This window comes from Falco biarmicus, chromosome 4, assembly GCF_023638135.1.
Source record: "Falco biarmicus isolate bFalBia1 chromosome 4, bFalBia1.pri, whole genome shotgun sequence".
NCBI classification, from domain to species: domain Eukaryota; kingdom Metazoa; phylum Chordata; class Aves; order Falconiformes; family Falconidae; genus Falco; species Falco biarmicus.
In genome coordinates this window covers 77428387-77441346 of record NC_079291.1, presented here as the reverse complement: position 1 = coordinate 77441346, position 12960 = coordinate 77428387, and the positions used below count along the sequence as shown (strand labels likewise).

At 41.4% G+C, this 12960-nt stretch overlaps 1 protein-coding gene across 1 annotated transcript; it reads right to left on the bottom strand.

Moving 5' to 3' along the window:
- Positions 1 to 2655: 2655 nt before the first annotated feature.
- LOC130147832 (transmembrane protein 238-like) lies at positions 2656 to 12905 on the bottom strand. Its single transcript, XM_056335564.1, has 2 exons — positions 6932 to 12905; positions 2656 to 3193 (listed from the first exon to the last, which is right to left on the bottom strand). The coding sequence occupies exons 1-2, from the start codon at positions 7339 to 7341 to the stop codon at positions 3184 to 3186; spliced, it is 420 nt and encodes a 139-aa protein (XP_056191539.1). The 5' UTR covers positions 7342 to 12905; the 3' UTR covers positions 2656 to 3183.
- Positions 12906 to 12960: the final 55 nt, after the last annotated feature.

Genomic DNA, 12960 nt, shown 5'->3' with positions numbered 1-12960 from the left:
TAACGTTGACGCGAGGGGAAAAACGAAACGACGCGAAGCATCGAGTCAAGAGTCAGTCGGTGGGGCCGAGAACAGGCGGCGGGGCTGGGCCTGGGGGCGCGGGGGCTCGCTGGCACGGGGACCTGCGGCGGCTGCTCGGCCTTTGCACCCGCCCGGTGTGGGCTGGGGCTGCAGTCGAGCCCCGTCAGCTACCACGGTCCTCAAAGGCTCCGAACAACGTGTTAGAGCCTGCTCTGCCTCCCCCCTCAGACATGGCCTGTACACACACCCGTGAAAATCGTGACCTGCATAATTTGTTTCAAAGGCCCTGGGGTTTTTTGTTTTGTTGTTTGGTTTTGGTTTGTTGGGTTTTTTTTAATACATGTCAACTGACTGCATAAAGGATACAGCAGCTTGATGATCACATAATTCAAAAGGAGTAACACATCAAATACATAAAAGCCCTCAATAACTTTCAGAGCCACCTGGGTAAGTGTGAATGGAAACACATGTTTTCTGTGTAGTTCTTCAGCAATGTTAAATCTGCTCAAAACACTGCTTGAATCCCATTCAACACTTCCCATTCACATACACTAGTTACAGCAGCAGATGACATGACTTGACCTTCGCCCTCCTAACCAGCTGCATGTACTTCCTTAAGCCCCACACAAACTGCTACTGCAATAATGACTTTCCTCCCAGAGGTCACATCAGATTCTTGCAGCATTTACCAATAATTTCATTTCTCCCTGGAGAAAATGTTTCCTTTTAAGGAAAGTAAACCATGTATACCACATTAAAACTTCATGTACAGTCCAGATGTGAAAAATCTAACAAACATTTAAGCCTTCTACATAGCTAGAAGTTAGGGGTTTGGCTTTTTTCCTTTAGTGCAATATAGGATGCCAGTTTGAGCTAGTTTTAAGGCTTAACCAGCTACAAAAAAAGTCACGTATACTCACACTCCTTTATCCAGAGTTTGGTTCTTTGCAATTTTGCCTATTTTTTTTTTAAACAGCGTGCCTAGGACTGTCCTTTTAAGTCTAAAGGAATTCTAGCTTTAGATGCAGAACTCTGCATTCACACAAGCAGCAGTCCTAAACATGTACAAGAGCTTCTTTCCAATCCAACAATATAAATGTTATTTGAATGGACTTTGTGCTGCACTGAGCTACCACTGATAAGGATACCTACCAGGAGACTAAAATAGTGTCAAATATTTGTTAATGTTTAACTGCTAATAATTCAGTTGCCAGTTTCTATTTAGTATTGGCCTTCCTTATTTAGAAAGCAAATAGTTTCTATGAAACAGTAACTTTTATAGTTTCAAAAGGAAAGGAACATAGCTTACAATAGTTATCATTGTTCCAAAGCAAGAATCTTTTCTCATCATTTAGATACACCACACGAGTAACATTCTAGTGCTTCTCTATGAGTAACATCCTTATGTCGGTTCCTAATTTAATTTTTAAACATACTGTTCATAACCAAACATTTGAATCCTGTACAATTTTTGTGTGAAGTTGCAACAGCCAACAACATTCTACCATCTTTCACAAGTCATTAAGTATTAATATTTAAGATCAATTACATTGTAATCTACAGTGAATGCAAAGCCCTGCTCAAAATTCACTCAGTAATTATGATTGCAACACTAGATCTGAAATTATTTTTTTTCACCAGACTATATATGTGAATGGCTGCACACAAAAGTTTTGGCTTTTTCTTTTTGGCTGCCGGTAATTGTTCCACTTATTAAACATTACATCTCATAATTCAGTTTACAAGTGAAACTGTGAGGAATCAGAACAAGCAGTTCTCTGTTCAGAACAATGAAATGAAAAAAAATCTTGCGAATGACAGAAACAGTAATCTGTAAGTTAAGGGAGGAGCATGTTTGGCTTTTTCTTTTCGATCAGACCATTTTAACAATATGATGGCATCACATTGCACTTTCTCTAAAAGGAGGTAACAATTCTACATACCTCCTAAAAACCAGTTAGTAAAGAAGAAATCACATTACAGACCTTCAAGTTTCGTGTTCATCTAACGCTGAAAAACTGAGCCAATTTGGAAAACATTTAAAAATTAGAGTATACATAGAAAAGTAAGAAGTTAGTCCAGTAATTTACAAGAGAACATTGAAAGACATGAGTTCACAAGGAAGTACAACCACAGTATTCTGAGTAAACATTTTCCTTAAATCCACCTCTAGTATTCGATAAGGTGTGGCATAAAACCAATTGTACATTAGATTTTTAAGACCTACCGTATTTGCTAATGGTGGGCTCAAACTAGTGTTAGTTCAAAACCAGAAGAAATCACAAGAAATTTGTCCACACAAGAATTTTAGGTATCATTAATCTAGATCATTAATATAGATCTGTCTTCTCAGTTACATCTAAATATAAAGTCATAAATATTTCATAAAGCATCAGAGTATTTGTTCATCAGCAAGGGATCTGTTTTGGTGGTGTATCCTCCCCCAAATGCTTCAGCATTATGAAAATAATTCCCAACGTCACTGGACGAAACCCGCCTATTCTTAAGAGTCATCATTACATCACTTGCAACTATGAAGAATGTACAGGTATGCCAACATCACTATTTTTACCTGTCTACTTACAAAATCTTAAAATCCAAGTTATTCCATAATAACGATGAAACTTACAAGAGTCAATGTAAATTGTGTATTTACACTATAAACAACTTCTACTACATTTGCAACTTTGCATCAATAGTTTAACATAGATATTTTAAAAGCACCCTTACAAACAAAAGTATTGCACTGGCATCATAAAAATTCACAGTAAGTTTAACTTCCAGACCTTGGTAAAACAGTGCAAGAGCTTTTCATTGTGCAAGAGCTTTTTATCCAAACATTCCCAGGTTATTAAAAATAAAAAAGTTCTATATTACATGCTGCAGTGATTTTTCTGTGAATCAGGTTCTCACTTCTTAAGAGATCTAATTTAGGTTTTCTGTGGGTGTTTTTCACAAGTTCAAGGTATATCCAGTCCAACATTGAAATAGGTGTGTTTGGCAGAGATACAGCTCTATGCGTCCATTTTATACAGAGTCCATAATGTTTTCAGACATCATTCCATAATGACAGAATCCTATTGCATTGAGTAGGCAATTCTCTTTCCACGTTTCACAGCACTTCCCCCACTTCTAGAGGCAGGAACTTTGATAGTCGTGTCTTCAACAGACCCTGAAGAGAATACATTGAGAAAAGGTTACTCCAACATAGTCTTCGAACAAAATCATATAACACTCTAAACTGTTCTTTGAAGTCAGTCTTAAAAGTATTTTTCCTCAGGTTTAACAGTCAACTGGGACCAAAATAAAAGACCCATCAAATCAACAGTCTATCTCCAATAGTGACCAAGCATGGATGTCTCAATAAAGGCATAAGAATAGAGCGTGCAAGTTGTATCTCCTCAGGATATTATTTCAGCTGACACTTACTGCCCCAGGTCTTCCTGAACCAAACATACTATCTTTGCGTCTCTTCCGTTTCTGCCTCTGGCTTTTTGAATCAGTAAATTTTCTCTCTGTCACACCGTCCCATGTCAAATAATCCCACACTTAGTTACATAGCACATGACAACTTGTTGGTTCCTGCTTTGTCTTGAAAGAGGCATGCCTTATGTACCTTTTCCATACCACTTATGACTGTATAGACCTCCAGGGTATTTTATACTCTGCATCTCTCTTTAGGCTCAGGGACACTGATCTATTTGTTATTCCTTTAATAGAATCATTCCGTATCTTGGGAATTCTCACCCTTCTCATTCACTTCTACTATATAATTTTTAGGATAGGAAATCAGAACAGCATGCAATATTCCATTAATAACATCAAAAATTATTAAAGGCAGGAACCAGAAAATTATCAAAATGACAAAAACGCATAGTTTCTGTAATGAACAAACTTCCTTATTAAGGCAAGTTGATTTTCCAAACACTTGCACTTTGTTTTTTAAGGTTGTGAGAAATCTGAAGTTAATGGCTTGGGAAGCTTTTCTAATGGCCAGTATGATGTAGGGGGTTTTGCTGGCTTTGTTTGTTTTCAGGGTTGGGGTTTGTTGTTTTTTTTTCATGTGTGTGTGGTGGTGTTTCTTCCCCTTGACAATATCTGCCCAAACATGTTTAACCCGTTTGGTGAAGTTCATAAATATCTCCAGATGCAGAGAGGATTCAGTCTATCAGTAAGGTCTGATCCGATTCAGGCAGATATTTATGAAAATCTATAAAGTACTTCAGATTAACTTCAAAAGGGAACCCTGAATTACCTTTGGAGGTACAACTGTTTGTTATCCATTATTTTACCTTGGAAGTTACAATCATGGTTTGCATTACAATGTGTAACATAACTCCTTCTGTTTTGGTTCCTTCTGAATTACTGATGCAATTGTACCTAAGTTTGTTTACTGCAGCACTAGAAGATGCTGTTTACTTGTCATAACTTACAACAAAGCACTCTATATATCTGCCTTTATAGGAAATAATAAACCATAGATTATTTCTAATTAAAATCAGTAATAAGACTTGAAATATTTAAAAATCATGGATAACTTCCACTACCAGAAGTTCATTACAACAAAATACACATCTACGTATGCATATCAAAAGTAGGACCATCTACAGAGAGAGCATATTATCTACTTGTATTGCGTTTGTGTGGCAAGGTTTTGGTTGCAGAGGGCTACGGGTGTGGCTTCTGTGAGAACATGCCAGAAGCTTCCCCCATGTCCAATGGAGCCAATGCCAGCCGGCTCCAAGACGGACCCACCGCTGGCCAAGGCCGAGGTAATCAGCAACGGTGGTAGCGCCTCTGGGATAACGTATTAAGAAGGGGGGTGGGGGTGGAAATCTGTGTCAGCAGGAGAGAGGAGTGAGACTACGAGAGCAACAACTCTGCAGACACCAAGGTCAGTGCAGGAGGCAGGAGGTGCTCCAGGTGCCAGAGCAGAGATTCCCTGGCAGCCTGTGCTGAAAACCATGGTGAGGCAGGCCGTCCTCCTCAGCCCATGGAGGTCCATGGTGGAGCAGATGTCCACCTGCAGCCCACACTGGAGCAGGGAGATGCCTGAAGGAGGTCGTGACCTGTGGGAAGCCCACACTGGAGCAGGTTTGCTGGCCGAGCTTGTGACCCCATAGGGGACCCACACTGGGGCAGCCCGTTCCTGAAGGGCTGCACCCCAAGGGAGGGACCCATGCTGGAGCAGTTCATGAAGTACTACAGTCTGCAGGAAGGCCTCATGTTGGAGAAGTTCATGGAGAACTGTCTCCCATGGGAGGGACACCATGCTGCAGCAGGGGAAGAGCGTGGGGAGGAAGGAGCAGCAGAAAACATGTGATGAACTGACCGTAACCCCCATCCCCCAGCACCACTCTGGGGGAGGATGTAGAGAAATTGAAAATTAAGTTAAACCCGGGAAGAAGGGAGGGGTGTGAGGAAGGGTTTTTTTTCTGATTTGAATGGTAGTAAATTCATTTCCCCAAGTTGAGTCTGTTTTCTCCATGATGGTAACTGCTGAGTGATCTCCCCATCCTTATTTCAACCCACAAGCCTTCCGTTGTATTTTCTCTCCCCTGTCCAGTTGAGGAGGGGAGTGATAGAGCTGTTTTGGTGGGCACCTGGCATCCAGTCACAGTCAAACCACTAGGCTACTGAACTCAATACCTATAACTGCCATAATCTTTACATGAAAAAGGTCAGACATAGTAATTCACAAGTGTTTTTCTTCCCTGCAAATATGGATCTTTATCTGTCAATTCTAGACCCATTTCAGAAAAAAAGTCTACAAAGAAGAGAATGACTCATTTTCAAGAGCCTGTTTCCTAATTGCAGATATAGTTAATAATAAACTAAATAGAAATTACAAATCTTTTAAAGTTGTGTTGCTGTTGTTCTTTTCCACCTGCATTTTCTATTAACAGCTATCTCCCTACTGTTAGAACTTCCTCTCAAGAAAATTCTTTGACTTTCATGAAAGATGACTATTTTTACTTGAACTTTTCTGTAATCCAACAGTAGCTTCAAGATTTAGTTTCTAAGAGCAGAAGAAAAAGCTGGCTTTGTACACAGAGCTACAAGACGTTCACAATCCTTGAATAGTTCAGCCACTTAGTACCAAATTGTTTTTACAGTTCCTTCAGAAAACAATGTTACATAGTGAAGTGAAAGCTTGACTTTCCCCTCCCCATTTTCAAGACATTAAGTATACTTTTCTTCATAAATAAACATGCCATATTAATGAACACGCTGGAGATACTTTGAAAGGCTGGATGATCGTCAACCATACTTCAAAGCTGGACCTAGACACCTTCTTCTTTGCATACTGGATAGCAGCACATCTTTTTCACAAGACTGAGGCTCAAGACAAGTAGTTTAACTATTGATTGCATCGATGAGTTTCAGACTAGTAGCTACAACTCTACCCTCAAGTTAAAGGCTAGTCAGCATTTCACCTTCGTTGTTGTTGTTCTCCAAGAACGATGCTGCTGCGGAAAAAGGAGCTTCCCCTCAGAAGAGCTCAAGTGGGAAGTGGTTAATGGTTATTTCATCACCCCACACTTATTCTGGGCCACCGTCGGGTCCAGCTCAGAACCGCATGGCTTGTGTGCCTTCTGCAGCACCCCGGCTCCCACGGCCCCCCCCGCCTTTCCCACCCTCAGACGCCTACAGGAAGCGTCTCCCCTGCCCGATCAAACCCGGCCCGCCTGTCCCACTCCATTTCTATTCTCACCCGAGCTGAGAGAGAGTCCCACAACATTTTTTTAAAATAGCGTCAGCTGGGAGCAGGCGGCTCAGAATCCCAAGTTTTTAATCGAACCTCGGGTAAGAGTTTTCTCAAGCGTTAGACACAGTTCAGGCTCGCCCCCGGCGGCCCCTGTGGCGGGAGCCCGGCGGCCCGCCCCGGCCCGGCCTCCCCGGCTCTCACCTGCTGGAGTCGGCGGGGCGGCCCCGCAGGCCCCCGGCGCGCTGCAGCTCCAGGTCGGTGGCGGCGGCGGCAGCAGCGCGGGAGCGCGGGGAGGCGGCGAAGGCGGAGGAGAGGCGGAGGCTGAGGCCGTGCACCAGCCGCCGCAGCAGGGTGTCCCCGCCGCCCTTGGGCAGCGCCAGCCCCACGTCGTCGCGCAGCTCCTCCGGCGGCACCTCGAGGTTGCCCGCGTACCAGAACACCCACCAGATGAGGCTGAGGAAGATGCCGATGCCGCCCGCGTAGATGAGCAGGTCGGAGAAGAACACGTCGGCGAACACGCCGGCCAGCAGCACCGCCAGCCCCAGCGCGTCGAAGGCCAGCGCCAGCCAGAAGGCGGCCACGCAGCGGCCCAGCCCGCCGGGGGCCGCCATCGCGGGGGAGCGGCGGCAGCAGCGGCGCAACCGCCGCCTCGGGCCGCCCGCACCTGAGGGGAAGGCGGGGCGCGGCGCCGCACCTGAGGGGGACGGCCAGGCCACGCCCCTCCTCCCGCACCTGCGAGTGGGGCCACGCCCCCCTCGGGGGGGCTCTTGCCACGCCCCGGTGGCCGCCCGCCGAGGTGAGGGAAGGCGGGAGGGCCGTCGCCCGCCGCGGTGAGGTGAGGGAGGGCGGGACGGGCACGGGCCCTCTCCTCCTCTTACCTTAAACTGCCCTAGGGGGAGCTGACAGCTCGCTCACTGGGGCCCGGTTCCGCAGCTGGCCTCTCCTCGCCAGTGGTGTCTAGACGTCGCTCACACGCCCCTTCCTCCAGCCCCTGAGGCCGGCGCACCGCCGCTTCTTAAGCCTGGACGTTCCACTCGGCAGGCGCGGCTGCTGGAGAGGGATCTGTAGTGATTGTCAGCGTCCTGGAGTCGCGGCATCCCTTGGAAGTGCTGGTCGTCTCCATTTCGTTGTGCAGGTGAGCGGGAGGCAGACGCAGCTGGACCCGTGTAGCTGTTTCCAGCTGAGGCAGCATCACCTTGTGAGGCCTTTGCCTGAGTTTGCTCAAGTTCCTTGGAAGGGAGGTGCGTCACACAGGTGGTCTTGAGACAAACGTACATGTTGGAGACCACCACACTTGGACAAGGAGGCAGCTATTAGGCATCAGTGATTTGCAAGGCAGTTGTAATGTGCATTGGCAAAGTCATATAGACTAACTACCTGCTTGAGGAGGTTCGCTCAGAATGTGTAGTTAGAATACAACTGCAGGTTAACAAGCAGGAAACTAGTTGTGAATGCAACATCTAGCAAGTGAAACAGTTTATGTAAAAGGCAAGGTGGATATTTCAGTTCACTCTTGTGTCAGTTAATGACCTCGTACATATCTTTTAACACTCCCAAGTCCTCAAGTACAAGAACTATATTTGGCTGTAGGCTCTTGTGCACATACTGTCATGAGGCCCTTATGTGACAGCTTGTTTAACGATGGGTAAGTCACACTGTTCTAATAACAAGAAATACCAAGCCAATGCAAAGTCTGACAGGCTGAAAAGCGTATGCAGCTTCCACGTACTTGTGGAAGTACAGTGTGCCAAGAATGGTGCCGTGGAAGAAGACTGTTCTTCCAATGACAATTAGTGCTATCAGTTTACTATAACAAGACTACAGACTCAATTCGTTTCATAGCGTTTGGCTCACTTACATTGCTCCTGCTGAACATTGAGAATCAAGACTAGGTAAAGCCACTTCATCAATGACTGCCTGTGTTAGTGATGTCCTTAGGAAATCACAAGCTGAAATCCTCTTAAAAGAAAAAAAGCTAAAATCATTGTAAGTACTTCAACAATAAAATACCTTTCACTTTGATAACTGGTACCATTTCTATCTTGAGAATTATAGTACCAAAAAGCCTATGCTGCTACTCTTCCTGATTATTTTCAAATATCTTTTGTATTTTAAAGTTTAAACCTTGCTTTATATAACAACTATGGTTCTACCGCAGCCTCATGTTACAGTGTTAAATAACCTTCTAAATTTTGTTCCTCTCAAAAGCATAAGAGAGAGAAGATAATGTACCAGTTAGCGAAGTTTGAGTGAGGTTCATATACCTGCTTAGTTTAGGGGGGTTTATTCCATTAGAATCAGAATAACTCCTAGGAAGTCAAATTAATTTTAAGATTACATACTTAACCTGATGGCAGTAGGAATTCTAATAATCATATACAGTCCTAAAAGAAACAAATAATCATGACAGTTTTGCTTAATTTGAAGACTGACAGGGTGAGAAGGCAGATCTAATTACAATAAAATAACAAATACTGAGGGAATTTTAAACAGAATTCAGTTTTAATAATCTTAACTCTGATTCTTGGGAAAAAAAGAGCTATTTTAAGTCATAGTTCTAGCGTTCTGGCATTCTTACTATGTGCACACCAAACTTACCTCCCCTTAGGGCCCACAATGTAATTAACTCCTACAAAAATGAGTTTGTGAACAAGTTTCCATTGTCTTACCTGCATTCCTCCTGCCAAGGTTTTGGTTTGGTAGTATTCAGATATTTGCTTTATTATTAGCTGTTGTTCTTCCCAGTAATGCTAAACTGAAGGGCTAACTTGAATGTGTAAGTTACATTATCACCCTCATCCTACCAAACATGCATACAAATATAATGATTTTTTATAAGCATGGCAGAAGGCTTACAGACCAGCTACGGCATAAACTAGTCTCATTTTTTCTAGGCAGATGGTATTTTTCCTCCTTATTTATCTGTCCATTGAAATTCCTTTTTCAGCAAGAGCTCAACGTTGTTCAAAACATAACACTGTTGAAGTTACTAACACATTAATTTATCGCCAATTCTTTTTTTAAAAAAGCACCCAGCCATATAAATCATAGTAGAAGTTAATGTAGTTTTGAAGTTTTTCCTCTTGCAAAAGGAGTAGTTCAGCAGATGTTTTTGGGGAAAGAAAGGCACTTTGGCTCCAGTGCAGTAGTAAGTTGCAAGGTGGCTGCACTAAGTTGTTTCACTGTAGTTTGTTTCAAATAGTTACTGCAGTCTTTTGAAAGACTAGCTTCCTGATGCCAGTTTATCTCTGTGCAGAACATGAGTTAGTTCCCACTTCGGAGAAAATATTTTGTTAGTGACTCCTTGCAGAAGCTTGTCCTAATCTAATTAAGAGTTTACTTTTAACACAGGTAGCAAATCTTAATAATAAAACAATACTTTAATAAAAAAATAGAATGTTGGTATTTTGAGAGTTATTGACTTCCCTTCTAGCCTCCATCGGCCACTCTGCTTTCAGTACTTCTAAAAAGGACATGAATGATGAACTCGCTCACATTAATGATACACAAAAAATTCTGGCTATTACCTGGGTTCCACAAAGCACTCAATGCAAGGATACGCAGCTCCATAAAGAAAACACTGTTTTTATTTCCTGAAGGGTTTAAAGAGCTTAGGTATGTCTTGACAATTGTGTATGTTAAAATACTATTATTTTACACTCTTAATAGAGAAAAAACTAACAGACAGATTTTTCTATTAAAAAATCCAAAGCTTTAACTAAGGACAAATAATACTATTGAAAATGTTGCATAAGAATTTAACCAAAGCCCTCGTTTAAATTCAGAATTATGAGGCTCCAATAGAATTTGTAGTACTACAGCTTTATTGTAAGACTGATAATTTTACTAGCCATACCATAAATGGCTTTTACAGTTCTTTCCACTTTCAATTTTTAAATACGATAAAGGTTGTAAGGTTAAAGAGGTAGTACCATAAGTAATTATTTAGATGTCTACTAAACCTTTCACCTTTGATTTTTAAAGTCGGTCAGAATAAATATTACAGGAATAAAAATGGTTGGTCTGTAAGAATTTATACATAAAACACTCAGGATTTGCTTTAGTCTCTTGATGGTCATTCCCAGAAATGCCCTTACAAAGGCTCAGACATAAGTACTGCACACTAGTTGTTTATATAAGACTGAGCTTAATGCTCTCCAATGTGCCTTTCGGAGCTAAACAAACTCAGCCCTCAGGGAGGTGTTTTCCACCTTAGCTGTTTCTGCCAACACAGAAAATACAATTATCTTTGTTTGAAGGGCAATTGTGCTAAGAACATGAAGTGGTGATTTGGTCCTTACAGCTTGTCAGTTGAAATCAGTTCACTGAAAACAACTGTGTTTTACACCCAATTTAATTCTGTAATGCATCAGGAATAAGCACAGTTTAAATCTGAATGTAGTTTTTCGTATTTCCTCCCTTCTTGATTAGCTAAGTGACAGGCTTTCCCAGGTCTCTTAAGCAATAAAAACATTACTAAGAAATAGTTTCCTGAATAAACGTAATAGTTTTAACTCCATCATTCAACACTGACCTTCAGTACATACAGTCCACCAAGTTGAGCAACATACCTCCCTGCAACAATAGTAACTTACTGCATCTGAGCCAGGGTGACTACTGCAAATGCCTCCAAGTGAAGATCTGTGATAGCTTTGTCAAATTATTATCCAGTAGTTTTCTGAATTCTAAATACGTATTTTTTTTAATAAAAGAGTACATTACTCATAGGAAGAATAAAAATCACATCAGTAGTGTTACATCTTATTTAACTGTCAAAATCCTGGATACACTGCAACATAAAAGGAAAAAATTCAGTTATACTTTTTATATATATACATTTTCCCCCCCAATGGGTTAGTTTGTAGCTGTGTCAATCAGATGCTCTACATGTCTTACCTAGCTGTATGAATTCCAGTGCTGCTATTAAAGAAAAGGCAAGACTAACTACTGCAGTCCCAACATAGGTTGGCTCAAGGTGCTGCAGAATTTCAAGGCAGTACTTATTATTTTTAACATGAAGGATGTTTTTGCAGCACCAACAAGCTAGTACGGTTCACTATTAATTATTCATACAGAAGTTATGATCTTCATTTCATAATTTTCTGCACATCTACAAATTAAGAAGCATTTTAACATTGTTAGATGCAAAAACACATTTCCAAAAAGGCAAGTTCTCTCTCTTTTCTTTGCTATTCTGTTCTTTTACTTTGCCGTTATGGAAGTGAAGTATTATTTTGCAGTCCAGAAAGGGATGTGATTATTTCTGGACAAGATGAGTTATTTTTCTTAGCATGGATCTAACAGGGACCATTGAGTCAGACTTACTTTTTTTGGCTAAGATTAATTTGTTTCTTGATTTAAAAAAATGTGTATGGTAGACTAGAACAAGAGGTCACGAGCTACAAAAAGTTCACGCTATTGATGAAGCAGAATCTTTTCATATTCTTTAGTGTTTCTTTTACCACTTTTTATTCAACACCCAATTACTTTCTAGGTAGCTAGTCTATTGATATGAGATGTCCTAAACAGGCGATGGGATAGGTTTTAGATTTGAGTAAAATACTGCTAATTTCATCATCATCATCTTTCTAGGACTTCACTAGGACTTTTCAACACCATCTGCCTTGTATTCTCACTTTGTAAAGAATGGGAAGTAATCATACAGAGAGCAACAATTTGGTTATCCTGAAAACTTTAAAATTAATCACCTTTCAGTTCGGCAGTGTATATTTTTTATGCTTTTATGGGGTGGGTTCACTTACCTGCCACACCTGAAATTCATACAGCCTTTGGTGTTTTTCAGATGGAACAATATTGTGACCAGCATGCAGAGAAATAAAGCCCAAAAGTGAAGGTAAGGAGATTTTGCTTGATGTCATAAAGTACAAATGGTGAAAGCATATAACAACAAAAGTAAAATTGTGCTTGGTTATTTTTTTTAACATGCATAAATACTCTAGGTTAAGTCAGCTAAAAAATATATTGTTTCATTGTTTGGCTTCTTACCATGCTGCTAACTTACATATCTGGAATAAGATCGATAGATGTCAATCTGTTTTCATGACACTGAAAATTTCAAGAAAAAATGGTAGCAGCTATTTCATGTTTTAAATCACGTTAAATAGATAGCTGCCCTTGCTATGCATGCTTCTGGCTTCAGCTCTTGTCTTTTCCAGTCTTAACAGATGCTTCAGGAAGATATATCTTACAAAATATTTCTCAGTTTTCTT

Bases quoted from the DNA above. Each gene is read 5' to 3' on its own strand.
- LOC130147832 (XM_056335564.1), bottom strand. From the start codon at position 7,341: ATGGCGGCCCCCGGCGGGCTGGGCCGCTGCGTGGCCGCCTTCTGGCTG.